The sequence below is a fragment of the Trifolium pratense genome, linkage group LG7 (genome assembly GCF_020283565.1).
Source record: "Trifolium pratense cultivar HEN17-A07 linkage group LG7, ARS_RC_1.1, whole genome shotgun sequence".
Classification (NCBI taxonomy): domain Eukaryota; kingdom Viridiplantae; phylum Streptophyta; class Magnoliopsida; order Fabales; family Fabaceae; genus Trifolium; species Trifolium pratense.
Genome location: NC_060065.1, coordinates 9,528,180 through 9,544,656, shown reverse-complemented (window position 1 = coordinate 9,544,656; position 16,477 = coordinate 9,528,180). Strand labels below are relative to the sequence as shown.

The 16,477-nt window shown below is 32.5% G+C and overlaps 2 protein-coding genes across 2 annotated transcripts; one reads left to right on the top strand and one right to left on the bottom strand.

Annotated features, from left to right (window-relative positions):
- The first annotated feature begins 5,473 nt into the window (after positions 1–5,473).
- LOC123894840 (arogenate dehydrogenase 1, chloroplastic-like) lies at positions 5,474–8,314 on the top strand. Its single transcript, XM_045944916.1, has 7 exons — positions 5,474–6,155; positions 6,233–6,401; positions 6,625–6,780; positions 7,500–7,582; positions 7,679–7,748; positions 7,843–7,917; positions 8,041–8,314. Exons 1-7 carry the CDS (start codon positions 5,992–5,994, stop codon positions 8,131–8,133), a joined length of 810 nt encoding a protein of 269 aa, XP_045800872.1. The 5' UTR covers positions 5,474–5,991; the 3' UTR covers positions 8,134–8,314.
- A 657-nt stretch (positions 8,315–8,971) lies between these two features.
- Positions 8,972–14,874, bottom strand: LOC123894839 (protein RETICULATA-RELATED 5, chloroplastic-like). Its single transcript, XM_045944915.1, has 7 exons — positions 13,996–14,874; positions 13,304–13,433; positions 12,036–12,563; positions 11,200–11,307; positions 10,566–11,114; positions 9,606–9,719; positions 8,972–9,435 (listed from the first exon to the last, which is right to left on the bottom strand). The coding sequence occupies exons 1-7, from the start codon at positions 14,682–14,684 to the stop codon at positions 9,244–9,246; spliced, it is 2,310 nt and encodes a 769-aa protein (XP_045800871.1). The 5' UTR covers positions 14,685–14,874; the 3' UTR covers positions 8,972–9,243.
- Between the last annotated feature and the right edge of the window lie 1,603 nt (positions 14,875–16,477).

Sequence of the window (16,477 nt, the reverse complement as noted above, 5' to 3'; positions counted from 1 at the left end):
ATAATTTAGTCACACAAAAAAATACGAAGAGTGTATACATTATTGACTTAATTACATTATAATTTTAGAGAAGAGTGAAGGTTATGCAAAAAGTTAGGTTATGGGATTGAAATATATAATAATCATTATCATTATCATATTTCATTCAATTTTAGTGTGTCGCCTATGCGTTGCACTATTGCATTGGCTGGCGCACCCCAAAAAAAAAAAAAATTCATTCAATTTTGATGGTCCGTACTCATTCTCTATACATATAGGTATATATATTGGTTGGAGGAAGTGATAAGTACATCACTTTTATATTATTATTATTATTATTATTATTATTATTATTATTTTCATTTTATAATACTTATTGTTACAATTTATACGAATAATTTTTCAACATTATAATATAAAATACCACATAACACCTGTGCATCGCACGGGTGTGGGACTAGTATATATAATTCCTAAATAGTTCTCCTACTATTTATGTAAACCCTAAATAGTCACTATAATGATTGAATATATCTAATCAAAAGGAAATAAAAGAGTCATTAAATCATCATATTTTGCTAAACAATTGTTTAAACAATTGTCACTAAATCTATATATATAAATCCTAGATAGTTATCCTATTAGTTCTCTAAACCCTAATCCACTTAAACCAATGAAATTTCTTCATTTAGCCATGTCATCCACTTACAATGTCACATCATTTCTCCTTACATTATTGTCATATTGATCAATTTTGCATATACCTACATTTATATGTGTAATGATGCATTAATATGGACTAATGGAAGCAAATAGTCACTATAAAAAAACTGTTCGATTATATGTTTATATAAGAAAAAAAAACGTATGGACTAATGGAAGCAAATAGTCACTATAATGATTGAATATATCTAATCAAAAGGAAATAAAATAGTCATTAAATCATCATATTTTGCTAAACAATTGTCACTAAATTATCATATTTTATTTAAATTCTATAATCTAGACCAAACTCAAGTGATAACTTGATAATTTTTTTTTATTTTTTTGAACAACAGTGATAACTTGATAATATATAACCCAAAACCGTTTTTAGAAAATTAAGAAAATCGATGAATGAACTTAGACTAGATTAGTCTAAGTTCATTCATTGATTTCTGTAATTTTATTTCCTTCCACTTTCTTTCAACAATTAAGGCGCAAAAGGTCACATAGTCTGTCGTCTTCAGTTAATCATAACAATTTCATCAATGTTATTCAATGATAGTGATTGAGATTGTTATATTAATTAACAAGAGACTTTTTGGCGCTTATTAAGTTCATTATTAAATGTTGTCTCCCCCAAAAGTGGCAGTATGACCTACATCATCATTCATCCTATAGACAATTCATCTAAATCTTGGTGTCACAGCTTTCACCAAGCCAAAAATCCTAAAGAAGTCATAAAAGATAGACAACTCAGAGTCGTCGAGTCCATTCCGGCTAACCCTATTACTTTCGGCCATATTATTACACGGACTTCCACCAACAATCAAATCAAAACCACCGAATCCGCTCATCAGTTGCTCCAAATGATAAGAATCAAGTTGTTGCACATCATCCATATCATACAAAGTCCCCTTCTGATTTGTCTGCTCCCACAAACTTTTGACAAATGTTTCTATTGACTTATGATTTTTCAACTGACACCACATTCTTCAGAGGGATGCCAAGTCGATGGAGAGCTACCTCTGCACCGCCAATTCCAAAAAAGTGAGAGACGGAAGATTAACCCCATCAGGATACATTAATTCCTTAAGAACAGATAGATGATATGCCACTCTGTCAACCTGGAAAGAATTTCCAAGTGATTTGAATTTTGTCATCGTCAAAGAATGAGTTAAAGATATTGCTAATCAATGTTAACGAAGAAGATAACAAAGTAACTTCAAATGTGATGTATAAATAAGTTTTTTAAATGTATAAACACATTTAATATCTATATCACATTTAGATAACTTCTATTGTTACTATTATTTTGATAATACCTATTGTTTTAATTTTAAATTTACTACTTATACAAATGATTTTTTGACGTTATAATATAAAATAGTGCATAAGACATCGCAGGGTAAGCGCATATATATATATATATATATGGGGTTTTCTAACTTAGACCCTAGTTAGGTCTAAGTTAGCAAGGTGCACCTTTTGAGTTGGACAAAAATACCCTTTTTTTTTTTTTGAAACAATAGAGCAACTGGGGCATGTATGTAATTTGCATCATAAAAATACCCTTTTTTTTTTTTTTTGAAACAATAGAACAACTATTACATTTTTTAAATTTCTTCCAAATTTCGACCTCATTTTACGTGCGAATCGAACGCCGATTTCAAAAACTAATACCGGAAACCTTTGTAAAATTGAAAAACGATCAAAATCCATATAAGGAACGTCGAGTTTCGTTGAGTATTGAGGGAGATCGAACCGGGTCAAAAACCGGGTCGCACGACCCGTTTCTGCATAAAACGGGTGGGAGGGACGATGAACAGTGCGCGTCGCCCACGCCCACTCTCACCGGAGGCGCGTGGGGGCGCGTGCGGCCTCAGGGAGGCTCTATGTTTTTTTTATTTTTTCATAATAAAATAGTAGATAATATTCTGGAAATTTTGGTATATTGTATGAAATTTTTGGAGACCCGAAACTATTTTTAGTTAATTAAATGAGTAAAAAGGTAATTAAAAATATTATAATTCCGTAAACAATTTCCAAAATTTTATGTAAAGTACTATGAATTATTTAGAACCCTCTTGTGTACCTCACTCTCCCTAGTTCAAGTCATGAAATTATTTTCACAAATTCCGCTGATTATTTAAAACCATTTAACAAATAATAATAATAATTTCATAGATTTGTACTCTGAAACCAATTGTTTTTTTATTTGTTTCTAATAAAATATTAGATAATATTCTGGAACTTTTGGTATATTTTATGAAATTTTTTGAGACCTGAAACTATTTTTCGTTAATTAAATGAGATAAAACGGTAATTAAAAACTATTGTTTGCTTCTGAAACCATTTAGCTGGAAGAATGGTTTCAGAGAGTTATACTGTGAAACCATTCTAGCAGTAAAATGGTTTCAGAAGCAAACAATTAAAAATCAACTCCCCTGAAACCATTCTATCAGTGAAATGGTTTCAAAGTACAACGCTCTGAAACCATTGTACCAGCTAAATGGTTTCAGAATTGTTTCAGAAGCAAACAATTAAGAAATTACTCACTGAAATCATTCTACCAGTAAAATGGTTTCAGAGAGTTATACTGTGAAACCATTCTACCAGCTAAATGGTTTCACAGTATTATATAAAGATAATTAAAGGTAGTGAAAAATTGAGTTTTTTTTTTTGTGTCCAAATCAAACAAACCAAGTCTCTATTTGTAGACAAAAAAAAATTATGAATTTTGGTATAAAAATAAAAAAATAAAAAATTAATTTACAACGAAATAATTGAGTTTAAAATATTAAATGAAAAAAAAAACACGCCAACCACCCAGCAGTTGACACGTGTCCTGCTTTTTTAAAATGAAATTTTCTCTCTCCAGGCGCAGATCTAGTGTGGTGCACGCGCTGGCTTATCATGGAGATGGATGATCTGGACTGTCTGATTGATCCGACAGCCATGATGAGATCATCTCTTGGCCGTCTGATGGAAATCAACGGTCTGTAACGGTGGTCCTGCGGTAGGCGCGCGACACTGGATCAGCGCCAATATGTTTTTTTTTTTTTTTTTTAAAAAAAGAAAGGGTATTTTTGTCCAACTCAAAAGGTGCACCTTGCTAATTTAGACCCAACTGGGTCTAAATTAGCAGCCCCCTATATATATATATATATATATATATATATATATATATAAATCCTAGATAGTTGTCCAATTGACTATCTAAACACTAATTCACATCACCCACTTAAACCAATAAAAACCTTTCATTTAGCCATATCACCCACTTATATTCATTTAATGTGTGATACTAATTATTATTATTATTATTATTATTATTATTATTATTATTATTATTATTGTTGTTGTTGTTGTTGTTGTTTATTTTTTGGGTTACTATTCATTTTAATTTTTTTTGTTCATTTTATTATTTTTGGTACAAAATAGTTAATGTTTTTGCTAATAATCTTTTGTCCAATCTTTGTGCATATAGGGAGTTGGTTGATTGTAGGACTGTTTCCCGATGATTTTGGTATGAAAATTCATTGTCACGTTCTTTTGGTTGATCCAAATAAAATTCAATTTGAAGTGTTGGTAAAAAAAATAGATAGAATAAAATTTACTGATGGTTTGCATGCTCTGCGTGATTTTATCATATTCGATTTTGAGTACAGGTTAAGTTGGTTTATCTTTGTCCAAATATGTTTCAAATTAATAAAAATGACAAATTCGATAATGAAGTAGTTTATCCAACTTAGAATCCTCCAATGAGATTTATAATACAAAAAAACTTATTATGTTTCTATATCAATTTTTTCCCATGGTCAATTATATGTTGTCATTTCCAGAGTTATACTAAAGAATGAGTTAAAAATATTGCTAACCAATGTTAACGTAGAATATACCAATGTAACTTCAAATGTGGTGTATAAAATAAGTTTTTTTTTAAATGTATAAACACATATTTGATATTTATATCTCTATCACATTTAGATATCTTCTATTGTTATTATTATTTTGATAATACCTATTGTTTCAATTTTAAATTTATTACCTATACAAATAATTTTTTGATGTTATATTATACCATAAAACAGCGAATAAGATCCGTGCATCGCACGGGTAATCGTCTAGTAACATATATTACAAGAAGGGGAAGGTCTCAAGCAATAAAATATATACTCATTTGTATATTATATAAACAAAATTAACTATTTACACACTTTTTTTAATAGATAGTTACACATTTAATAAGATATAATTATTCACAAAATCACTAATTATGAAGGACATCTTTTACACAATATTACTAAATAGGATGATAAAATTGCAATATTTGTTTATACCCCATTGAGAAAATTGTGGAGATTAAGAAAGTGGGTTGTGGCATTAAATTTGTTGATAATTGGTATTGTTTTTACTATTTTATCCTTCAAAAAAGAGAACGAGTAATTATTTTTCTAAAGTATTTATTAAAAAAATATATATGTACTTTAATTAGGGATATGTTGGTAAATAAATAATTAATGCTCTTGAAAATATATGAAAGAGGTCTTATAAAAAAGGGACAAAAAAATCTAAAAAAAATCTTATATTTAGAGACGGAAGTGGTAGTTTTTTCTTTGACAAAATTGAAATCTTTTCTCATTTTTTGTAACGGAAGTATTGTTTTGAAATTTTTTACAAGTAGAAGGGGAAGTTTTTTTTTTTTTTTGAAAACGGTGTAATCAGTTTAAGTTTAAGGAAAGATTAATCTAAAGAATTTCTATTTCACCGTTTATTAGTGAGGATTATTTAAAGTCATATTTATTAGTACTATTCTAAATTTTATATGCCCCACTTTTATACACAAAAAGAAGCAAGAAATTATAATATTTTTTGAAATGAGAATAAGAATTTTTTTCTTGACAATAAAGGAGAATAAGAATTATGGAATGGAATAACTTCAAACAAAAGGCACTTTTTTGAAATTATAATTTCCATTGTTAATTGATTATCATTCAAGGGACCGAGTAGCTTGTTTAAGTACTTTACTTAACATAAGCTCTTCTAGAATCAAATCTTGAAGCAAATGTAAAACCGTGTTGGCGTGCAATAGCCGCTGTCTGTGCCAATCAGTTTTTTCTTAATATGATAATGACTGGTTAGAAAGGTTATGCCTAGTTGTCTTCACCCTAATAAACAGTGGTACTCCACCTTCATTTATAACTTAACTTTTTTTATGAAAACTTAATCACTTATTATAGCCGCATCTATATTCATTCCTCTCATATTATCATTCTTGCAAACATCATTTTTGTTATTCAACCAAACATGTCATCATCATCTTCTCAAGCTCTCAAAATTGGCATAGTTGGGTTTGGCACTTTTGGCCAATTTCTTGCAAACACAATGATAAAACAAGGCCATACTCTATTTGCAACTTCTCGAACAGATTATTCTCATCTTTGTCTCCAAATGGGTATCCATTTCTTCAGGTAAAAAACCACCTTTACATTGAATAGCCTAACATACATAAAACCCATTTCATGATGCATGTGTTTAAACTCTGCAGGGATATCACAGCATTCCTTGATGCTGATATGGATGTTATACTGCTATGTACATCTATTTCATCATTATCAGAGGTTGTTGGGTCAATGCCATTAAATTGTCTGAAACGACCAACACTTTTTGTTGACGTTCTTTCAGTTAAAGAGCACCCAAAGAATCTTCTTTTAAGAGTAAGCATTTTTCAGTTACATTTATATCTACCATGGAACCATAGTCATAGAAGCATGGACATAGACACGGACACGACAAGGACACTAACATGGCGATACCGATAATAATTTAAGTGTAGTCGGTGTCGTGCACCTGAACACACCTGATCTGAGGAATGTCCGTGCTTCATAGGTTTTGTTTCAATTGAATTATTGATTTAGTTTCTGTTTCCTATGTTTTAAGGTGCTGCCTGAGGAGTCAGATATACTTTGCACACATCCAATGTTTGGACCAGTGAGTGGGAAAAATGGATGGCAAAATCTGACTTTCATGTTTGATAAAGTTCGAATTAAGGATGAAGTTACATGCTCTAAGTTTCTCCATATTTTTGAAAGTGAGGTAGGTTAATATCTGTCAGCAATGACAAAAAGCTTTGCTTTTGCATTTGGCCCACTAATTAGGTAAATCTTGTTTAAGAAAGAAACACAGTGGGCAACAACTAAGAACCTAACTTTAGATGTCAAGTTAGCATATTTATATTAACTTTAATTAGTTATGTACTTAACTTTAATTAGTTATGTACTTGGAATAATTAAATTAGGAAATAAATAAATTGATTGAACGTTAGTGGGTTTAATGAGCTCTAGTTATGGTTAATCTTGTTGTTTAAGAAAGAAACAAAGTGGGCAACAACTACATGTTAATTTAGCATATTTATATTATTACTTTAATTAGTTATCTACTTGGAATAATTAAATTAGAAAATGGTAAATAAATTGATTGAAGGTGGTGAGTTTAGCCACTAGGTTACTTGACAAAAAAAATAAAATTGATTGAACGGAGTTAATGAGCTCTAGTTAAAGATGAATTACTCAGAAAAACCAAATTCGAATTTTGACTAGATTTTATTTATCTTTCGGCTGAATTCCAGATTCTTAAGACCCCTATTTTCCAGAGACCGCATGATTAACGCAAAAAAATAAATAAATCATAATGAGCTAAGGACCACAACTGAACTGAATATTTCCAAAAGAAAGCACAAAAAACAGTTGTGAAAGCCTTATATTTATGAATTATATCTAAGGTGAATATATTTCATAATATTGTGTGGTCTGCAGGGTTGCAAAATGGTAGAAATGTCATGTGAGGAACATGACAAAGCAGCTGCAAAGAGTCAATTTATCACACACACAATAGGCAGGTATGCAGCTTCCTACATATCTTTCTAACCAATCAAAGACAGACAAGGACCTATAATTACGGTTACTGACCTAACTTTTGGCGTCTTCTTTACCAGGGCATTGGCAGAAATGGATATTAAAAACACCCCTATTGACACCAAGGGCTTTCAAACACTTGTTGAGTTGGTAAATACTAGTTTTTAACATATTTCTTTTAAACTCAAATAGCTATAGTATATGCTATCATGAATTCATGTAACATATAAGAAAATTATTGCAGAAAAAACCAGTCATGGGATGTAGTTTTGATCTGTATAGTGGATTATACGTATACAACAGATTCGCAAGACAAGAGGTATGGAACTGCTAGTGAAATGTTTATTTCCAAAAATATGTTTACAGTAAAACAAAAATAAATTTTTTTAAGCCTTAAACCAAGTAACTCAAGACAGACTCATGAATTACAAAAAATATGCAGCTGGAAAACCTTGAGCATGCCCTACAAAAAGTCAAAGAGACGCTGGTCCAAACAATGGAGGAAGGACAGAACCCAGAAAAAACTGAAAGTTGATGCACAATAGGTTTTGTGGAAGATATATCGACGAATTATTTATTTCAAATTTCATGTTGTAATCCCTGCCTTAAATTACTTTCTCTGTTATCTTTTGCCAAATCTAAGTTTGGCCAAAGAACAGAAAGGAATAGTATATGTTCGATTACATGTAATAAAGATGTTCTGAGATTCTCTTTCACTGCATAGACAAAGTAATATTTCTCATTGACAATGCCTATAAGTAAAACCATTAATTAAGCTAGGAAGGTTTCACTTAACTGGATTCACGATTTCAAGCTAAACCTCAACTAATTACTCCATTACCAATAAACAGACCAGAAGACTACCCTGTTACGCTCAGAAATGGATCATCTCATGTGAAATTTTACATGATAATGTCATGCGGAAACTTTACGTCTATATGCTTTTCATTAATATTCACTAGTTTTAACATAACACAACTTTCTTAATATCTAACAAGAGAATAATAAACAAAAAAAAAAAAATTCAATGTAACAAGATCATAAGAAATTTCATTATAAGAATATTTACTCCCATTACCCCCTAAGTTTTTGAAAGTAAGTTATCCCTTATAATTGTGATAAATAATCTAAAACTACTGATATAAATTTTACTACAAATCCATAGGAAGACTCATTACTTCATATTAATTCTATATGAAGATGTCCAAACGAGTAATTCCATATCAGAAAGTCCAATGCAAGTGCTTCTGAATTTTTTTCATCCCAGTTTAAAAAAGGTGACCCAATAGATATCCCTTTAACCGATAATGGTTATTGACTTATTCTGGTTTCCATTTCAACCACGTGTCCATCAGTTACAGAAACAAAAGTATAAAGTATTAATAAAAAATTTATTTATTGGATTGAAAATAAATAAATACTCGTTATATTACATTGATGAATTTGGGATGTGGGAATATATATATATATATATATATATATATATATATAAAAAGTAGAAGTATACAATTAAGCTATGAAAGGAATTGTATTGTTATCATGAAAAAAATCCCAATCCCTATTCCTTTGTGCCTATTTACTAGCTCTTCAAGAAAGAAAAAAAAATATACAAATTACAAAAAAATGTCACAAGGGGAATTTCACCTCATTCACTTTTAATCTCATCGATGTTGGCTTCTTCTGTTTCATTGCATAAGATTACAGCTTGATTTGGAGAATCTGATGTAGGTAACTCAGGTAACTCGATCTTTCTATTTGGAGAATCTGATGTAGGTAACTCAGGTAACTCGGTCTTTCTAACTTGCAATCCGGTCGAGAGTGCGAGGTCAATCCATTGCTGCAGCAATTTGCCAAAAAATAAAATTTAAGAAATCCTAGTCAAATTTATAAACTATATGTAGATGAATGATCAACATCAATCGAAATTATGCTACCTTGGTTTCAAAATAATTCTCTCTTATTTACAAGGTAGCATGATTTTGATAACTATAAGAAAATATATCTTACCTGCGTTCCCCAATAAGAATTGATTGTCCGTGATACAAAAGATAGCATATTTACAAGAAATGTTTGGGAAGCAAACTGATCAGAAATCCGATGCTCTACTACCCCAGCAATTATCTGAATAACAAAAATATTTTAAATTCAGTATTAATACAGAAGGCCAGTCAAAGTCTCAAATCAGATGCAAATTTACAGTACAAGATTATCACGTAACTAACAGTAGAACTATACAACAACATATCCAATTCTCAGAAAGAAAATATCCTCAAATAATTACACAGCAGACAGAGTGCAGATGAAGTAGAAAGGAGAAGAAAATTAAACACGGCATTTTTTCACAATGCTTTTTAACAGTATCCAGTGTTCCTTGAAGGATCCTAAGTTGCAAGGAGATAATAAAGCAAACTACATTACATTACAATATTTCTAGTTGTAGAAATACTAACAAGTAGCAACACATTAACTACAACCTTTCCAACACACTATTATTGGGCGATATTTTCATGTAAGTCTCACCATTTTGTGAATGAGTCTCGCCGATTAAAGAATGAAAGTCACATAATCTAGTGAGACTCACATTAAATTCACCAATAATAGTGTATGTTGAAAATTGTGTCTAGAGAGAGTGACTAGCATTTCTCTTTCCAATTATGCGACTTCAAGTACTACCTGCCTAGTGAGTCAGAAAATCACACCACAACTAGTACTAAAAGATACATGTAGTCATTCCCTGCTTTCAAATGTCAACATACTCAAATTTCTAAATTGCAAACTTTGTCCTGTGTCAATAATCATATACTGGAAAAATTCAAGAAAACACAGCAACTCATGCTACATAATTTCGTAAACCATGAACTAGACAATGTAAATGCCAATTCCTACAGAAACTAGGTCCAATGTTTGTTTAAGTCTTTTATTATTACAACTGAAAAATTCATTGCAACATACAAATTCGCTAAATACCTGATAACGGAGATTTGCTGATATTCCAAGAAAACATGCATAAACAACTGCTGTTTTGAGTATTGGTGACCTTGCAATCTGTTGGTTAGCGACGATTGCTGGATTAAGGAATTTACGAACTGCAAACAGTGAATTTGATGAAGCCACAGCTCCAATACTTGAAATAAATCCAACACCAGCGAGTTTTAGACCACCAAATACAACTGATGCAATTCGATGATTGAGATTCCAATTTGTCCCCACTGGATTTTTTTGAAATGCATTGTCTGGGATGGAGCCAAGAAGTCCTAATAGAGAGCTAATGTTATCAGGAGAATTCATGTCATCAGCATAGGAAAGGAATGATAAAGTCGGTGCAGGAAGCCACACTGTAAAGAAATCAACAACTGATCCTCTGACTGTATCCGTAATAACATAGTCAAGCTCTTGAAAGAAGTTTTCTTTCCGCTTTTGATACTGTGCTAATAATGTAGTTGTTACTGATATTCCTTCTTCTATGGCAAGTCTATGCAAGAATTTGGGATCGGCCAACAATCTTTCCCTGAAACCCTGTATCAAGAAGAACCAGATGGAGAATGATGAAATAATCTTATGATTAAAAGTACAGGGTTTTATTTTCAAAATACAAATTTACCTGGAAACGGTGAGTGAGTTCTGAAAGCAAAGGATACTTCTCTAGATCAAAGAAGTTCTGCAATACCTCTGGTGATACTAAACCAAGATCAATTCCCTTTTGAAGATCCTGAAGTCAAAAGGAAATATAATCATGTCCACAACCAATAATGGCAGACACCATCCTGTCTAAAGGATGATTACTTTAAAGGGTAAATAGGTGCATATAAAAAAAAAAAAGATCTAAAAAAGCACCAACTACCTAATCATCAGATGTTCAACCAATTTAAACTAGTTATCAATGTCGATTGCTCAATTATATTCCTTAAACACTTGGAATCAATATATGTATACCAAATTATAGAATAGAGATACTTTAATTTTAGAATTTTTTTTTTTATTAAAAAAGAATTATATTTCATTATCACAAGTTACCCATCCCAAAAGTTTCACGTTCAAGTCCTTATATCATACAGTATATTGTTGTGCAATAAATCTCATTTCCAACATTTAAGGAAAAGAAAAAAAGTACTATGAGACAATCAATATTCAAGTACAAATCTTCACAACAGCAGGTTGGAATGCACAATCCGTGTCAATTAACATTTTACCAAACAGATAACAGAAATATCAATTAAAGGGATAAATGACGATGAAACACCAAAGGGATAAATCCTACAGAAAAAATAATTCATACAAGGCACTGATACAAGATACATAGCAACATGTAAAATCTCGCAAATTTTGCATAACCAAAATGGGCAATGAGAGAACATAAATGGCTTAAATTTGGAAGGCGAATCAACAGAGAAAGAAAAGTAACAGCAAGATAATTAGTGAATGTAATGGCTGTCTAACCTGTGGGAGGGCATCTCGCCTCTGACCGGCAGCATTCATAACCCGAGCAATCTCAACCCGGTCAAAGCAATTTCTGCTACAGGGTCGGGCAGCAGAATACCACAAAAAATCAGCAACGGGAACTTCTCCCTCACGGCGAATGAACTGTCGTTCTGGGTCAAGTAATATAACTACTTGATTTTTCTTTTGTAATTTTCTCGAAATTCTTGCGGGAACTCCAGTTCCTCTAGATCCATATGTCACATGGCTTGCACCAGTTACAACTATCAACATACCGGTTACCCCTCCATCAGACATATTCTGTAAGATGATCTGGGACATAGTATACTCGTCAACTACTCTAGCCTGTGCAGATAGATATGAGCTTGGACCAAAAGGAAATGACAAATTTGGAGTACTATCAACTGAAGATCTACGCGACATAGAATTAAAGCCTGATATGAAGCCTGAACCAGCTGGAGGTGTATATAATTTACGTTCAGCCTTTGTTAGCCCACTAATTCCTTCTGCTTGGACAGTCCTTAAGATCTGTTGATGAGAAAATGATCAATTTTTAGATATCATCTTTATGTGACTTGACCCAGGGATACAAGACTCGAGCTTGATTCTCCTTAGTAGACTTAGTTACATGGATCTACTGAACCATACAACACTATCAAAAACCAAAATTTAGTAAAAAACATGCAGGGTCTATTTAATGCTCCTAAATTTTCTCATGTCATCCTTCACTCTTTCAAAATATCATCTGATTTTCTTCTTATATATTACCATACCAGCTAAGGCAAGTTTCCAAAATCATTTTTTTTCTTTTCTTTTTCAAAAATGCTTTATTAAACCTTCTGTTAAATTTGGGAACCTTGAGTATTATCAATTCATTTCTAATTCAGGGAATCGGGGTTTATCTTTCATACATTAGGTTTTTCTTGTAATTTATTTTTTGTTTACAATTGTAGCTGAGGATCGAACCCATGATCTCTAGCATATTACCCAACCCCTCACCACTAAACCAAACCTAGTGGCTTGGTTTTTCTTGTCATTGTCATAATGCAATTAAAAGTTTAAATTTTAAGACACTTGTGTTGTATGCTTTAATCATTTCAGTGCCTACCATTTGAATCTATGGTAAGTCAATTGTCATAACATTGAGCGTCTAATGCAGTAATGATATTGTTAAATTATTACTCCTACTTAACCCACCACAGAAATTTAAGAAGACAAAATGAACATTTCAAATATATACATGAGTTTGATTGAAAATTTGAACATACCTTCAGTGGAGTACCGCAAGCAATAAGACGAATTCCATTTTCACGACAGTAACTAAGAATAGGTTCATACTCCTGCCATCGTTCAGGCGGCCAATGCACCGTATAAGTCTTTAAGGTTTCTCCATTTATCCTGCCATGACAGTCAAGTTATTTTAGTAAGCAACACAGAATTGTGAGAAGCAATATCAATGATAAAATAAAAGAGACAGGATTTAACAGATAAGTAGCAACCAAGGGAAAAGAAACAGAAATCTATAATTGAATTCTTATTTCAGCATAACATAACAAAAACCACCAATTTAGCTATTTTCAAGGCACTAGTGACATAGGGTGCATTTGGATTGACTTTTGAAAAACTTATCTGAGCTTATCTACTTTCATAAGTACTTGAATGTGTTTGAGAGAGTTATGAAAACAGTTAAGCACTTATATGAAAACAACTTATGAGCACTTCAATTTTCATGTCTACAAGCTCTTTTCAGCGTATTTCAATAAACTCTTCAAGATATAAAACAGCTAATAACTAATATGAAAACAACTTATGACTTATCATATAAACCTTTATTCAATAAGTACTTAATTAAGTTGTTTATCCAAAACCAACTACAGCTCTAAGACTTGTTATTGCAATAACAACAACAACAAAAATAAAATTCAGTGATTCTGATTAAAATTTAAATTAAAATGCATACTTTTTATCCATATACTGATTGAGTGGTTCTTGAAGATCAGAGGGAAAAGCTTCAATAGCCAAAGATAAACGCTTATCAATCTCAACACAACGCTTATGCAAATTCTTCACAATCTCAAGCTCCAATTCCTTATCATCTCGAACCGGAACTTGTTCAGCTTCTCCCAAATAAACAACTCTAGCATTCATCATCTTCTCCCACACTTTCCCTTTCTCTTTCCCTATCGCCAACGGTTCACCTATCGCCGTCGCATCATAAATCCTCGAAGTTATCACTTCCTCTTCAATCTTCTTCACCTCCTCCGGTTTCACAGCCGTTACTTCCACCGGCGTCACCTTCTCCTCCTCCGCCGCCCTCGTCGTCGTCGCAGAGAGAAGAAACGAAGCTCCCGCTGCTAGAAACGGCGCCATCAGAACCCCTCGCCGGTTGCTTCGTGCTCGAGACCATTCTTTAGACTCGCCGCGCTCAACTGAAGTTTCTGTCACGTCATCGTTTACAGCCGCAGTTATGCGACTGGAGCGGTTAAGGGAGAGGTTTATACGGCGGCGTTTGGTGGTCCGGAATTGTTGGAGTTTTTGGTTCGGCGGAGGAAGATGAGTCTCAGAAAGCGCGGCACGTGAGACAGTTGCGCGGTGAAAACAAGTCACGTGCGGCGGGCCTGTGGCGAAAGCCTGAGTATTGGGCTTCATTTCCCTTCAATGAGGCTTTGTCATGAACAGAGCTGAACTTTAGTTACAAACAAAATTTAAATATTGGTTGATAGCATTTTTTTATGAAAGTATAGTACATTTTTTTTAAGTAGTACATTTTTTTTTATGGCCACTAGATTTAAATGACGTTGATAATTTAATAGTACCTTTGTCACGTAAATTTCAGAAAGCCACATATTTTGAATTGTATTGTGTGGATTATATGGATATTGGTAGTGACAAGTGGGAATTGGACATTGCGGTATATTCCATCATTTTGGAACTTTGTTACGAGATAAATACGATGACTCGGATGTGACTTGGGTTTGTTTGGCATAGCCGTACAAGGCTTTGCAATTGTAGGATGGGAGTTTTCCCTGCCCTCAACGGGGATGGATCAGGCTCATATCGTGTTCTAAATTTGGTTGATAAGAATATGACTATTTCAATTTGATTATTGATTCTGGAAAACATTGTTCAATTTCATACTTTTGTCTATTAAGTATAATGTTGATTCTTTGACTTCCCAAGTTAGTCTAGTGGTGATTGATGCTGAACTTGATAGGGAGGACCACGATTCGATTCCACAACTGCGATCGGCAGGGACTCAAACAACTTGATGACAGAACTAATCTCCGAACCAGATTAGGAGGTCCGGTGGATTGGATAATGATAGTGGAAAAAAAATGTCTTTGACTTTGTAGAGCATTCTAGATTTAGTTCTAGACTTGTATATGGTGTGTATAAGTGTTACCAATGAACATGAATCCTCTTCACTGGACACTCTGTATGTAGTGACCCATCAATTGTCTTTCAATTATGTTAACCATACAAAATAATTCAGAATCAATGGTTATGATTTAACCGCAGAAAAAATAGAGAGGATTAGTTCTCTCTACCATTCCTAGTTAGTAGTTACGGTGACGAAAACAAAACCTTGAAACGGTAAAATAAAATGACATTTATGTGACCTAACCCTTGTGCATCTTTCATTCTCCTTGCTAATACTCGATCTTCTTCCCTGCAGAGTTGTGATCTATGACGAAAACCATTGCTCTTCGTCCTACAAACACCACGACACATATAGGAATTTCATAAATGTCTTGACAAAAGGCGTAGACTTTTGGTAGAATGGTCAACTATTTTAAAGCACTAAACAAACAGAAATTTCATAACCATCTTAATTTCTTTTGCAAAAATCATTAAATGATAGAACACTTCCATGCGAAGGTTGTAGCATCCACTGTAGTTTGAAAGAAGAATGAGTTTTTGGGTTGGTTAACGGAGGTAAAAGAAAGGTAATGGTAGAATAATTGTTGGATGAACCATGGATTAAGTAATCCACATGTTAATTTATAAGCAACAGTACATAAAAGACACTTTTTTAAAAAAGTTTTTTCTAATATTCTTAGACACTTTTTTTTTTTTTTTTAAGTTTTTTCTATTATTAAATGGAACAAGACCAAGACAGATTACATTTTTTTTCTTTATTCTTTCTAATTCTTAAAAGATGGTTACTCTTCGTCCCAGCCACTATAGTTTAAAAGAAAGATGAGTTTTTGGGTTGGTTAACGGAGGTAAGAGAAAGGTAATGGTAGATTAATTTTTGTATATCCATGGATTAAGTAATCCACGTGATAATTTATAAGCAATAGTACATAAAGACACTTTTTTTTATAAGTTTGTTCTAATTCTAAGGGGCAAGACCAAGACAGATTACCCGTAATTTATTTTTTCTTCCTTCTAATTCTTAAAAGATGGTTGCTCTTCGCACCCTCCAAATCTTACTGGAA

Coding starts and splice junctions, on each gene's coding strand:
- LOC123894840 (XM_045944916.1), top strand. CDS start 5,992: ATGTCATCATCATCTTCTCAAGCTCTCAAAATTGGCATAGTTGGGTTT. Junction 6,402..6,624: donor CAAAGAATCTTCTTTTAAGA/GTAAGCATTTTT, acceptor CTATGTTTTAAG/GTGCTGCCTGAGGAGTCAGA. Junction 7,749..7,842: donor TTCAAACACTTGTTGAGTTG/GTAAATACTAGT, acceptor AAATTATTGCAG/AAAAAACCAGTCATGGGATG.
- LOC123894839 (XM_045944915.1), bottom strand. CDS start 14,684: ATGAAGCCCAATACTCAGGCTTTCGCCACAGGCCCGCCGCACGTGACT. Junction 11,115..11,199: donor AACTCACTCACCGTTTCCAG/GTAAATTTGTAT, acceptor TTCTTGATACAG/GGTTTCAGGGAAAGATTGTT. Junction 9,720..10,565: donor CAGCAAATCTCCGTTATCAG/GTATTTAGCGAA, acceptor TTTGTTATTCAG/ATAATTGCTGGGGTAGTAGA.